At 40.4% G+C, this 13740-nt stretch overlaps 1 protein-coding gene across 2 annotated transcripts in view; it reads left to right on the top strand.

Annotated features, from left to right (window-relative positions):
- The window catches only part of AIG1 (androgen induced 1), a 124259-nt gene that overhangs the window by 35682 nt on the left and 74837 nt on the right, over positions 1-13740 (top strand). For both annotated transcript variants that reach the window (XM_087776805.1, XM_087776806.1), the window contains exons 2-3: positions 2484-2639; positions 10356-10457. In XM_087776805.1, the coding sequence (XP_087632931.1) occupies positions 2484-2639; positions 10356-10457 (258 nt within the window). The remainder of the gene's footprint in view (positions 1-2483; positions 2640-10355; positions 10458-13740) is intronic.

Raw genomic sequence — 13740 nt, 5'->3', positions numbered from 1 at the left:
TGATATCATTACATTTTCCCTTGAAGTGGTGTGTTCATAACAGGATAACAGGGAGAGGAGCTGTTCGGTTTGTGATTGATTAGTGGATGTACAATCTCAATTCCCTTGGAAAGTGGGCGTGTGATTGTTTGAGTCTGTGTTTCTTTGGAGAGAGACCATTTCAGGGAATCATAGTTAGAGCTGCAAACAATTCATTAGTCACTCGTCCAAGCCCTGCCAGCGTTATACTGTTCCCTGCAGTACATTATTGAGTGTTTTGTCCAATATCGGTTTGAGTGACTCAAGCCATGAGGCTTCCACCACTTCCTCTGAGAAACTATTTCATGGTCTGACAGGGCTCAATGTTAGGAAATATTTCCTGGTACTCAGCCTAAACTTTTTAACACCCAGATTGATCTCATTACTGTTAGGTATACATTTTTTTCCAGTCCTGTCTTAAATCTTTTTCCTTCTTTGGCATTCACACTCTTGAGTGAATAGTAGATGGTATCATATCTCCTCTTAAGTCAAGCAAATGCATAATTAGTTCTTCTTCTCCTTTTCTCCAAATAGGCCATCTGTTTGGTGGAAAGCAGGACTGAGTATGGGAAGATTTTTTCCTACTAAGTACTTGTGAAACAAATTTGTTTGAAAAACAAATAATATGAAAAAGTGCATTAGGAGTTCATGTAATTGTGTAGCTCCAAGGAGCCCCAACTTTTGTATAAAATGTTTTTCAGAAATTATGTAGAAGATGGTAACTTTTCCAGGCAGTCATTTGAAGTAGTAATACCTTTTTCTAGCACAATATACAGCTCTAGCACTGTCACATTTCATGGCTTCATGGAATGTTTTGTAATGTTGCTTCATCTATTTATCAAGCAAATTATATGTAGCTACAGCCTGGAGAGGGGAGAGCAATGGCAGCAGAATTGCAAGCAGATCCAGGGGCCATTTGAACATCTGTTATTCACAGCTTTACAGCCAGAATTTACAAGTATTTGGGTCATAAAAGGATAGTTGAGCAAGGGAATGTGCTTTAATCCATCCAACCATTATACATCTCTGGATTTCTTTCTAGTAGCCAACGTCTATTTGGTGATTCCTTCCTTCCTCCCTCCCTCCCTCCCTCCCTCCCTCCCTCCCTTCCTTCCTTCCTTCCTTCCTTCCTTCCTTCCTTCCTTCCTTCCTTCCTTCCTTCCTTCCCTCCCTCCCTCCCCCCCCCACCATATTCCAGATCAGTGTCCCCTAGGCTAAGGTGTTTTTTTACATTACTTATTATAGTCTAAATTCTGCAAAGATGTATGCACATAATTAATAAATTGTATTTTGCAAAATCTCTGTATGTGCTATTCTTATTCCTTATGGATGGTCTGCTGCTTAGTCAGCGACTCCTAGTCAGAGGAACACTTAAATTTACAAATAAGACTTCTAAACTAGTATTCCATGCTTACTTTGAAAAACATGCAGTATGTATTTTAAGCATATGTTTATGTTTTCTGATGAATCACTGTGCAATTTGGGAACCAAGCCCGTGTTTTGTTAATTTTTTACCTGAGATTACCTGATGCGTGTGGGTTTGTGACCCGGGCTTCCAGCTCGGGGAGTAAACAGGCTGCGTGCACTTCCTCTGAACTGTACTAGAAAGGATGCGCAGCTCCTCAGGCAAGAGCATTCCTGAGCTAACTTATTACAATTTCACTAACCTAATTAAGGAAGAAAAATGCAGTGATCAAACTAAGATCAAGTCAAGTTTGAACCGAATCAGTGGGTTCAGGTGATTAAACTACCAATTTAATATAACAGATAATCTTACGATATTGCACACAAATACGTACATGCAAAAAAGGAAAAGGCAGGTAAATGACAGTCCACCATCATGAAAAGAAAGCTTGAATAACCCCTGCAGCTTGCTTGTTCTGTTGTTCGCTACCTGAGATGAAGTAGTGATAGATTCGCCGCAGCCCGGGGCACGTTCTGCATCTCTCAGGAAGTCTCAGGCACCTTCCTCACCTCTGGGTGGAGCGTCTGGGGCAGGCAGGGTCTCCAAGGGAGACCTCCTGGCGCAAGGGAAAGAACCCCTCATTTCTTCCCTTTCCTTTCGTTTTACAGGGAGAGTTCCTCACTTTTTCCGCCTCAGAGGCGAATGCTATGGCTTTGGGGCCGAGTTGTATGGGGTGAAGCAGGAAGGGGTGGCTGCAGTTCAGTCCCCAGCGGGTGGCACGTGTCTGAGGTGAGGCTGGGAAGTCCCACCTCTGGAACGGTCCTTCCACTCCCATCGATTCTCCCCATACATGAGGAGCAAGGTGCATGCAGGGCTTTCAGTCTAGAAGTCTAAGTGGCTTTTATGTGAACAAACTCTACCCATTTTTAAGGGACTGATGTTTTCCCTCTCCCCACGTCAATTCCCTGGCAATATTCATCACACGCACCTGTGTCTGACTTGCTCTCTGACAAAGGTCTGGTCTTCTCTGTGTTCAAGAGTGTGTTCCCCTTCTGTGCAGGTTATCCAAGCTGTCTTCTTCGGGATCTGTGTCTTGACCGACCTGTCCAGTCTTCTCACTAAAGGAAATGACAGTCAAGAGCAAGAGAGGCAGCTGAAAAAACTCATTTCCCTCCGTGACTGGGTGATGGCTGTTCTAGCTTTCCCTGTTGGAGTAGTAAGTATGGTGTTAATCTATGCATGTCCTTACAAACTGGGTGAGCGGTGTTATTTACTGATTGTTTTCTGGCTGAAAGGCTTTCCCACCTCTACGCAAAAGACGATGCAGAAAGGGAAAAATGGTAGAGATGATTTTACTCCTCTCGTTTTTCACAGGTGTAAGGGAGCAGTAGTGTTGCTGAAGTTATTTTTGGTTCATTAGAAAAAATGTACTTTACAATAGGAACTGGATTGTACAAGTCATTTCAAATGTGAATTGTACCAGCAGCATCTTGAGAGTCAATTATTTGGACTTCTTCTGCACCGTGTGTCATTGTCAGGAGTAGTGAAAGTGCTGGCTGTGGCATGTTTCACACCGTAACAACCTGACCGGAGTTAGGACTGTAAGCCATTTTGTCATGAGCAAGAAGGGAAGCGTAATTCCAGGTTGCTCCCTGTTAATCCCATAGGGGATTCAGAGCTGACAGAAGAAATGGGGTAGGAAATAAAGGAGTTTGTCAGTAATGTAAAAAAGCACACAGAAGGTATGGAAAAATGTGGGGTTTACATGTCTTTTTCAAAAGAAAACTATTCTTTGGATCAGGTCCTGCTCCACTGGGACATTGCACATCGCTTTCAGTGGCAAAAGGTGCTGAGTGTCTTTACGTGTCTCATACCACACACAGCAGCTGAAAATCTAGAATTTCATGGGTTTTTACATGGAAATATGATCTGTGTCAGTCCAGTTCTAAGTTCAGGTTACATTAAAAAAAGTGTGTGAACTTTTCATTAAAGTATTGCTTTTATTGTAATTCAGGATCAACCTTTAATTCTAATTTTTTATTTCAGTGTACAGTAGTTCAAAATAAATTCACTGCAAGCAAATTTGTGAAACTCTGTGCAGGTATTTCTTTCATAAAAACCCAGCTGGTAGCCTTCCCTTACTATTCTTGCTGGCCTGCCTCTTGGGAGCTGCCACAATTCCTGTTGGGGTAACAGACTGCAGTTCTCCAGCCGTGGTAGAAGAAACTGGATCAACTAATACAGTTTTTAAAAAAATCTGTGCATAAACAAACAGGCTTGCAAATATGTATTTTATGGGTGCAGAGATTTATATGTTACATTCGTATGTATGGGAGATTGGGAATTAGAAGTAGTTGTGATTGTGATTGGCAACAGATGCTTTTCCTACTGTGTTGACAGTAGAACTGAAGAAGGAGAACATCACCACATTATTTGTCTTTATTTAAAGATTTTAAGTGCCTTTTTCAATCTAGAAGTGTAAGCCTTTACATGCATCAAAGCACACCCTCCTTGGCTCTCTCAGGGCGCTTAGGATTCAGGGATTCTCTCCTGCTGCTGTTCCAGCTCCGTACTGTTGTATGTGTGCTCCTCCACCCCTGCAGTGTTCCTGACCTTGGAACTTTTCAAGATCTTGGAGAATTTCAGCTTCACTTTGTCTTGGTAATTCTGTGCATTTCTTTCAGGTGGTGTTTCTCTTGCCACCAGTAAGCGAGGAATCCCAGTTAGCCATTGCCTGCCCTAGAAGTACTGTTGCAACATTTAAAAGTTAGCCATTCCCGAGAGACGTGTTGCATACCTGGAGCTAGCTGCTTTCCCAAGGGTTTCATACAGAAACAAGTTCTGTCTTAAACAATAAAAAAAAAAAATCCAGAAAATAGTAAGAAATGGCCATGCTCATTGGACAGGTGCTCTCCATTTTCAAAGGTGACCTTTCTGTGGTGAGAGGGAGCAGTCCACATATTATTTCACTTCTTACAAAGAAAGCCTAAAAATGTTGTTTTCATTGTTGTTTCTTCTCCTGGCTACTGGGAGACAAACAGCAGCACTTCATAACTTGACACTGGTCTCAGCTCCTTCCCAAAACCTGATCCTCTCCCACAGCGCCCACCACACCGCAGCTACCGCTTGCCAGAGCCTTGGCCAGTGCCTGAGGGACTGCCAGCCACTGGGGGCTCTTCTTCGGTGGGATTACGGGTAGGAAAAGTTCAGGGCCCAAAAGTAGCAAACATCTAATGCTGGCTTTGTTCTCTAAAGAGCTATTTATGTGTAAGAAAATAGCCAGTGAAATTTTGGTATGCCGGAGGTGCTTGTTGCAAGGAAGTTATTAAACAGCAGAGTGTCTGCACAAAAAAAGTTAAAGTTCCCCTGTTTCCCATATTCTCTCAACAGCTTCCTCACTCCAAAAAAAAAAAAAAAAAAAAAAAAAAAGAGCAAAAGAAGTTCAAATGCAGACTTTCTTTCTTTGAGACTCACCCACCTAGCTCTCCATGGAGCTTCTCAGTGGTTTCCAGTAGCAACACAAGGGAACCTTCACACATAAAATTGGGACGGATGTGAATAAAATCCTTGTTGGGCTTCTAATGTAACAGCAGTGGTCATGCTTAAGTACTTGTCAGTTACCTTAACATCTAAATTATTTTTATTGCTCGGTGTTTTACACAGGGCATGTTTAAGGAATAATGCAAATACTAGGGGAACATTTTAAAGCCCACTAACTGTAGTTCTCAAGAGCAATTCAACACATTTTTTTCTGTATTTCCTGCTTACTGAAGCCTTTGAGATGACTTGTTCTGAAAAACAAATGAGAAAAGGGGTTTCCACTCCCAAGTCAAACAATGATGTGTGAAAAAAAATGTAACAAAGTGTTTCATTTTTAGTACTCCCTAAAAAAGTGTTACATATAAACCACCTGGGAAGTCTGACCACCAACCTCCTCCCACCTTCCAAAGGAGGGGAAAAAACCAGCCCAAGGGCAAGCAGTCTCCTTGGGTGGCTCTGCAACAAATCAAATCTCGCAAAATCTTTGCAGCAGATCACATCTCTCCAGTGTTGTGTTATGCATTGTGTCTCTTCGGGGGCTCACACAGAACTGAATTGCCAACCTACCGTTTTGTTTAGGAGCATCAAGAAATAAACGTGAACTTCTTTGAAGGACAAAATGACTACTGTTTACTTATTGTTGCTCTTTTTAATACAACCCTTAAGAGAATGAAATCAGTAATCACCAGACCAATTTTCTATGCAGTAAAGCTTTATTCCACAAAAAGTCTGTGGGCAACACTGCCTAGTCCTTTTTTAGTTTATTATAAGCTTGGGGTGCTATTCAAATGCCTAAGAGATCAGGAAGCATCCACTGAAGAAAAATGCTTGCATAGACATTTTAGAAGTTCATTACCAGTTCTCATCTGTACTGGCTGCACTTACCTCTCCTTTATCAGTGTAAAGGAGATTTATATTGGGAATAATTTACACTGCTAGAGAAGTGTGAGACATGCTTAAAAGTCAGAGACTACACCAGTGGTTTAGACTATCCCTATTTTTTTCTATTTGTTTGGCATAGATCATGAAGTTGCCGAGTTTCTGTGGTTAATTAGTGTTTTGTGTAAACTATATATGGTTTTATCAGTATGTTTCTTGTAATTTGTACTAAACAAGAGGAAGAAGAGATAAAACAGGCTTTTCTAGTTGTTTAAGACTATGTTTAATAGAAATAGGAAGAAGAAAGGAAATTGATATTGTTACATATTAGAAGAGAGATTGCTGCCTAGAAAATCACAAACTCTACAATTGATATTTTATATCATGTAGCTTTAATAGCTCCATTCGGGTCTGAGTCTAAACTTGCTAGAATGATCTCATATTCTTTATATTATACTTTTATGTTTTTAAAAACCTGTGATACGAAAGAGAGAGCCAGGCATGCTTTCTTATCTCTTGTTTCTCCGTACTGGTACAGTCAAAAGGAAAGCTGATCACCCTTCTGTAGATCATCAATAATGCTGATCTGGGATCTTATCCCAAGAAAAGATGTATAGCCATTTGCTGCAGTCTTCTACTTACCTCATTATTTGACCAGACCACAAAATACTTTTATTTCCATAACTGACTTGACCATGCCAAGATGTCTCTATTCGAGATTTTGCCCTCATCTGTGGTGATGTGGTGGCTGGTGATGGGAACATGAGCAAGCAGTGGTACAACTGCCTCCTGAACTCTTTTCTCCGAGGTGAGTCTTCCCTGATTTTCAGTTCCCACTCCTTGTGAGTTCTTTCATTGGCCCTTTTCAAATTCATTTGGTGTCATGCTGTGCTAGTACTAGATCCCACGTAGGCCAGTACCATGCCAATTTGTGCTTACTGTGGTCTGCCTTTAATGACACTTTGCTTCTATATGTAATGGCTTTAACCCTCAAGGAGGCTCACAAACAATATATTTATACTCACAGTTAACCGCAAATGTCTTGGGAGATAGCCAGAAAGCTTACCTTTAACTGTACTTAGAAGGAGTTTTGTCAGGGTCAAAGGGTTGGTTTTTTTTTTTCTTTGTCGCGAGGCCATCCAGGAAATGAGTGAGCTGAACTGTGCAGCCCAGCCAAAAACAAAAACACATAGTGCAGGAAAATAAAGTTCCACTGGGTTCATTCTTCGTTTGCGTAACATTTCTTGGTTGGGCTCATGTAAAACAGCAAATTATGCAATTCTTTTCACTGGCTTTCCTCTCTTAGTTTCTCTTTGCTTCCATTTGTGGTGTTTTGATAAAGCCAGTTGTTTTCCCTTTTGAATCACCAACTGTTTCCCAACTTGTCCTTTAAAATTTTTCCCTTGGCAGTGCCACATGCTCTTCTCATGTCCTCTGAAGCTTCCGAGACAGAGGACAAAAACTCAAGGAATATCTCCTTAAGTGGGAAAAACAGAGTTTAGTCTTCAGCCTTTTTTTTTCCCTGGTGCTGTGTATTTGTTTAGCAATACTTTAGATGCCTGCGACAAGTGAGCTACTCCATAGTTTCAAACAGTTTCCAAGGTCTACTTGGAAATGTGAGGTTCCCTTTGGTCTGTAATGACCCAAGATAGGATAAGTAGCAAATGAGGGACTCTTCTGTTCTTTTGTATGTTGCTTAACCTTATGTTTAACCAAGTAATCGCTGTCTTCGGAAAGCTGGCAATCTTAGGAGGCTCCTGTGCAAAAATGTGTAAAAGCAATTGCTGGTGCCTGTTTTCTTCCTTGACTTCCAGGCCTCGAGTTTGTCTAAAAATGAAGTGGAAGGATGACATTTGTGCCGTTTTGCCTTGGGAACAAAACAAAACAAAAGTATTGGGCTCCCTGAAAGATGTCTGCTGCATATGAGCAGCCTGTTCAACCTGGCATGTGAGGGTCATACCATGACTGTCTCCACGGTAGTGATGAATTGTGCCACAAGGAAGGCGGCATGAGCATAAAAGAGCTGCAATTCCGATTGAGCCTCACATAGGCAGTGTAAAGAAGCAGCTCAGTTGTATCATGGTCTGGCACTGCATAACTGTGTGTGATCTTGACAAAGCCCAGCCCAAATAAAAGTCTACCAGTACCAAAGTGTAAGCATAGTAGAGGCGATTTAAAAGTACCGGACCAACAGTTGCTCATTAATCAAAGTAAATAAATTCAGAAGCAGCCAAGATAGCTAAGTAGGAGGTCCTCATTATAGTTCTTTTTATCCAGATAGTTCATTTTTATAGTTCATTTTAGTTCATGGTGCGCTAGTTTATTTTCATAGTTCATTTTATCCAAATGAACTAATTGTAAGGAAAGGTAAGGTGAACCATTCAGACACTGGAAGGGATCTTCCCCAGGGCGTTGCGTTAGTCTCATGTCGGGTCGTCCTCCGGGATAGGTTAGTTCTGTAACACCTTGGGTTTTGCGCACTTCCTTTACCTTATGTCTGCCTTGCGATAGTGCTTTGCTAAGCAGCATTTGCCGTCTGTAGCTCCAGATGGTTGCAACCAGCTAGGCTGATCCCGTTCCATCCATTGGCTGACTTTGTTTAAGGGACAGATGGCACATCCCTTCATTTCTTATCTTTACCTCCTTGGCAAAGTCTATTGTTTTATTCTGCTCCACACAAAAATCACAGGTCAAAACATGCCAGCTTTGTTGTATTCAGTGTAATAAGGTTCAGCCTAATCCTGGGTGATTTTTCTTGCTGAAAGGCTTCCTTGGAAAAAAGCATTGTCAGTCTTGGTCTTCATGTGCCTGAGAATATGTTTTTATGTCCCAGTTGGTCTTAGCAGGTTCTCAGAGACCCACTGTGATAATACACGACTTCTAGGAAGCCTATAGGGAAGAGGATACTTTGCTTCCATTTTCCCTGCTGTTCAGCTATTCATATCTTGGCACTTATGTGTCAGCAGGTGCGTAAAGAGCTAGGCTGTGCCAATGCCAAGACTGGCCCAGAAGAGAGACTTCTTGTGGGGTACCTTACACTTGCAGTATTTTTCGGGCTGTCCATCATAACCTATTTTTTTTTCCTGGCCTCTGTGCACTAGTCAAATAGTCCAAGCTTATTCTGAGCAGGCACAGATAGCTATCATAACAGATGGACAAGTGTGTTGGAAGCCAAGAAACTATGTACTGTATGCACACTGAGGGAACAGTGTACTGGTTCAGGTCATTCACATAACTGGCTGGCCAAAGTCTGCGTGTCTGTGGTTAGAACAAGGTGCCATTGATAAACTGCAACCTCAGTTTTAACTTTCCAAAGTCAGAAGCACATGAAACAACTTATGCCTACACTATCACACACACTAGTAATTTGCTGACCTTGCTGTGCTCACCCCATATTTCTTGCACTTTCTTTTACTGATCCCCCAAATTAGCCGTAAGGCCATGGGCCACATCGGTTTGGATGTAACTGAATACTTCCCTGCTGATCTCAGTGAAAGTCCTATCTCTTGCCTCTCAAACTTTAAACTTTGACTTGTCACTACTGTGTAGAGATCCCCTGAAAACGGTCATTAAAAAGCTCCTGGCCCAAGTATTGGGTTTTACTGCTGTGAACAATAAGCCTTTTATTACTACAAAACTATGACTGAAATTCAAGGAAAGGAAGCAATTGTGTTTTAATTAGAAGATTACTTACTTTGTTCTTTCCCCAGCAAAGGTAAGCTAAAATTATTATTTTTGTAGATTTTTGCAGTTTTATATTGTCTTTGCTTTTCAGACATCAGGGTGTCTTATAGAATTTGTGCACACTTTGGCAAAAATTTAGCCTAGTGCAAACTTTATCTGAGCCATCTGTCCTGTCCTCAGTCTAGAGGAAATAATGGTCTTTCTCTGGGCTCCTGTTAAGTAGTCTCTGACAAGAACCAAGCCAAATTTCATGCTGACAAATGAGCAGGATACTAGATGTCTTTCCTGTGGAACCCAGTCCATAAATTGTGTGCAGAGTAGTTAAAGGGTTAAATATTTTTCTTAAACAATGCTATTTTGATGGCTGACATGAAAAAGTGCAAAGATGAGTTTATAGGCTTCTGTTCAGGGTGAATGTTTCATATTTATGTGTTCTATGAATTCCAAGTGATATTTTACCTGATTTTCCATTTGTTTTCTATCCTGTTAGTGGTGAAACATTATTTATGTGCCACATCTGCTACTAAAGTATAGTTCTCAGTTGTAATTTGGCCACAGGCATGTAAGTCAAAAAATGAGATTTTTTCCAGGCTGAAAGTCAAGAAAAAAGAAAGGAAAGAAAAGAAGAAAAGTTAAAACTTCTGTGAATGCAAAGAATAATCCAGATTCACACTGTTGATTAAAGCAGGATTTGGTCAAAGAACAAATTACTCTGTGTCTGTCCATCAGTCATTTGCTAAATGCCCCATTTTGGTATCTAAAATATGTAGTTAATTGTTCAGAAGCATATATTTTTAAATGTCTTGTCTTCTGTTTTTTTTCTTCTTAGTTTGTTGTGACGATGTTTTGGAGCATCTATATCTATGACAGGGAACTCGTTTACCCAAAGCTGCTTGATAATTTTATACCAGCGTGGCTAAATCATGGAATGGTGAGTAAAGTAATGCAAACACTTCCTTGCATAAACAAAAGTGTAAGACACTGATTTTCCTGTGCATGACTCTGCATACACTTACAGCTAATCCCCTCAGAAGTGATTAAGGAACATTGTTTGCAAGCAAGAATAACATCTTTCCTTCCTTGACTCCTTGAATCATATTTGAATCCTCATTAGGTTGAAACAGTGGAGATTTGAAGTTGTGTGTCCTACATCCCAGGCTAGTTGTGGGGATCGGCTGTGTTCTGTGATAAGGTACCTTTCCCAGAGCAATGTCACCCTGGTCATGAGGAAATTTAATCAAAAGAGGCTCTTCCACAAAACAGAAGTTCTGACTGTGACAAATCTTGCTCTAAAATGACAGAAACACTTAATCGAATGATTCTTTGCCATTCTACCAAAGTATAATTTGTGATGAAAATGTTTTGGTTAAAATGCTTGTTCAAAAAATCTCACTGTGCTTTTTGGACTTGTATGTTTTTAGAAAAAAAAAAAGAAATAATTACTCATTTCTCAAGTACACCAAACCTGTGTAGCAGAACCTGTATCTGAGTATTTTTAATAATGTGGAATTACATGCATCAACGCAAAGGTTCAAAATTCCTGCATCAGTAATCATAGAAGTGGTTTCTTGAGAAGAAATCTGACCTTCTCATCCCTCTCTGATATGTCAAGTCGGACATTCTTTTTCTCAACTATATGTTTAAATGCTAAGGGAAAGATAAGGCCACACTTTGCCATCAGCTACTTACTACTATTTATGCAGTATTTGGAGCTGAAAAGCATCATGTTTGCTTCTCTAGTTGCGTCTGTGCAAAATGTTTCATTATTACTTTGTTTTCCGTATCAAAGCATGGCAAACCATTTGGCACTGCTCTTCATCAGCAGATGACAGCAGAGCTCATCCTTCAGGATGTGAGTACTGTACCACCACAGCAGGTCAAGATTTGTCCGCTACTGCTGGGCTTGATAAATTGATCCTTTGTGGGGTGTGGCAGATGGCACTGCTATTTATTTATTCCCTAAATTGTGTGTTAAAGGAGTAGTACGAGAGTTACTACTGACAAGAGGAGCATCAGCTTCTGCTTAGATACTGTATTGTTCTACAATGTTTTGAAAGGAACAGTGTGATATTATGTGTGTGTAGAGCTGAGGAAAGAGTCTGATGACTCCTGCTGTGTTTGTTCAGACTGTCCTCTCTCGAGTTTTGAGGTTACAAACTGAACAGTTGCAAATGCTGCCAAGCCATACATACATTGATTTTTTCCCCACACCGCATCAGTGCCAGCTCTGACGACATTTCTTCCAGGTGACATTCCACATACTGAAAGTGCCTAACCTATAACATTTTTCATGAATGCACATTGTGAAGCAGTTGACAACAAACGGTCCTATGTATTCAGGAAGTCTCCTCTGTGCCGTAACTAAAAGGCAATTCAAGCTCATGGTGCTCTATAGAAACGTATACTTACTGAAATATTTGACGAGGGCTTTTGTTTGAGATTTTTGGACATAATAGAGTTTGCTGAAATGAATTGCGTGCAAGCATCTGAGACTTTTTTTTTTTAACTTGAAACATTGTAGAAGGCACTTTTGAAAGTCTTTTGTAAAGGAATTGTTTGCTGTGTCAGCCCCTATTTATCCAAGTGTTCCTTTAGCTCGGTCACAGAGAAAGCTTATGGCTGTTGGGCTTTTCACCACCTTTCAGTCTAATTCTTTCTGATGTTTTAGCCATCATTTTATCCTCACCAGCTTTCATACTAATTAATTCTGATGCATGGCCCATCATAATATGAAGGGATTCTTAAACTACCTTGAGAATGCTAGCACCTCACTTAGTAGTAGTTACAATTTTGACATGGCAGATTTTGGAGAATATGATAAGGGTCCCCTTGCTGAAAGGGTTGGACCTCTGGGAATACAGTTTTAGAAAAATCAGGATCCCCGGCAATTGTTTTTTACTGAAATGAACATTTATTCCCATCTTTCCCTGCATGTTTTGACAGCAGCTGTGCACATCCAGTGATCATTTTTCTGAACGCAAGGGTGGCTGCGCGCCCTGGTCTGTGAGCTTCCCCCACTGTGCCCGGTGCAGGTCCTGAGGATCTGAGCTCAAATGTTACCGCGCCTGTGAACACTCTGTCCAGGTCTTTTCACGGCAGTTTCCCTAAACACATATTTATCACAAAAAAAGCCACAAAAAGTGGAAAATGTAAAACTATACATTTTCCACAGTAAAAAGATTCCCTACATTAACTGAAAAGTCTTAGTTTCAAAAGTTTCTGACAGATGTATTATGACCAGCTGTAACAACTTGCTCAACTGTCAACATCGGCCTGCAAAATCCACACATAGAAAAGGAATGAAAAGTCATGAAATCTGGCTGTAATAGTAGCAATCATATTTCCATTAGTAATATGGGCATGTATCAAAGTATTTGAGAGTATTCATACTTTAGAAGCATATTAAGGTGACTATCTTGAAGGCTGTATGAAGAAATTGTTTGAGGGGCTGGTCCAATTCAGTGCATTAGCCCAAGCAGAAGTGGTTTGGGCAGCAGGGTCTGCTGCTTTCTTAGGTTATAATAATTAGTTCTTATCCCCCTTTTTCTTCCCCCGCTTTCCCATCCCTTCTCTGCAGTTACAACATTGTCTGTAGTTAAAAAAAATATTTTCTTGAATACATAGTAGTGTCTTGCTAATACTCAGAGATATCACTTTTTCATAGCAACACTTTTTCAACATCTAAAAAATTCCTAATTATAAAAAAATGCCTCTCTAGAAATGGAAAACGTAAGGGAAGTGAACCTCAGAGCTATGCAATCCCATTACCAATTCAATCTTAATATTGTTTATAAAGTTTCATAGAAACAGGGGGAGGCTCATCATTGTGCACAAAGATAAGAGCCACAAACGATTTACCATAAAATTGCGTATAGTGTTAAGAACTGTATTTCTGTTTTTTATATATATACACCGTAATAGTTAAAAATATAATTCCTGTCTACAGAAGAATCTGTGTAGTAAGTAGTGCCTTGTGGTACCAGATGGTACCTCATCCATATGGATTCATACACCTGTGAAAGGCATCACTAATAGAGTTGTACTGTGTCATAAAACTGATATATTTCATCACCTCAGTCGATTCACCCATAACCAATGATATCACTATGACTTGAGAAATGGCCAGGGGAGATCAATGGCAGGGTTGCTGTTGATTTCAGCCAGGACAAGGATTTCATCTCTGTTTATTATGTGAAGGAGCACATCTGAGTAGC

This window comes from Nipponia nippon, unplaced genomic scaffold (genome assembly GCF_047370975.1).
Source record: "Nipponia nippon isolate SJK-2023a ecotype South Korea unplaced genomic scaffold, ASM4737097v1 scaffold_4, whole genome shotgun sequence".
NCBI lineage: Eukaryota > Metazoa > Chordata > Aves > Pelecaniformes > Threskiornithidae > Nipponia > Nipponia nippon.
The sequence above is the reverse complement of the archived record's forward strand: the minus strand, read 5'-3'. Positions and strand labels throughout refer to the sequence as shown.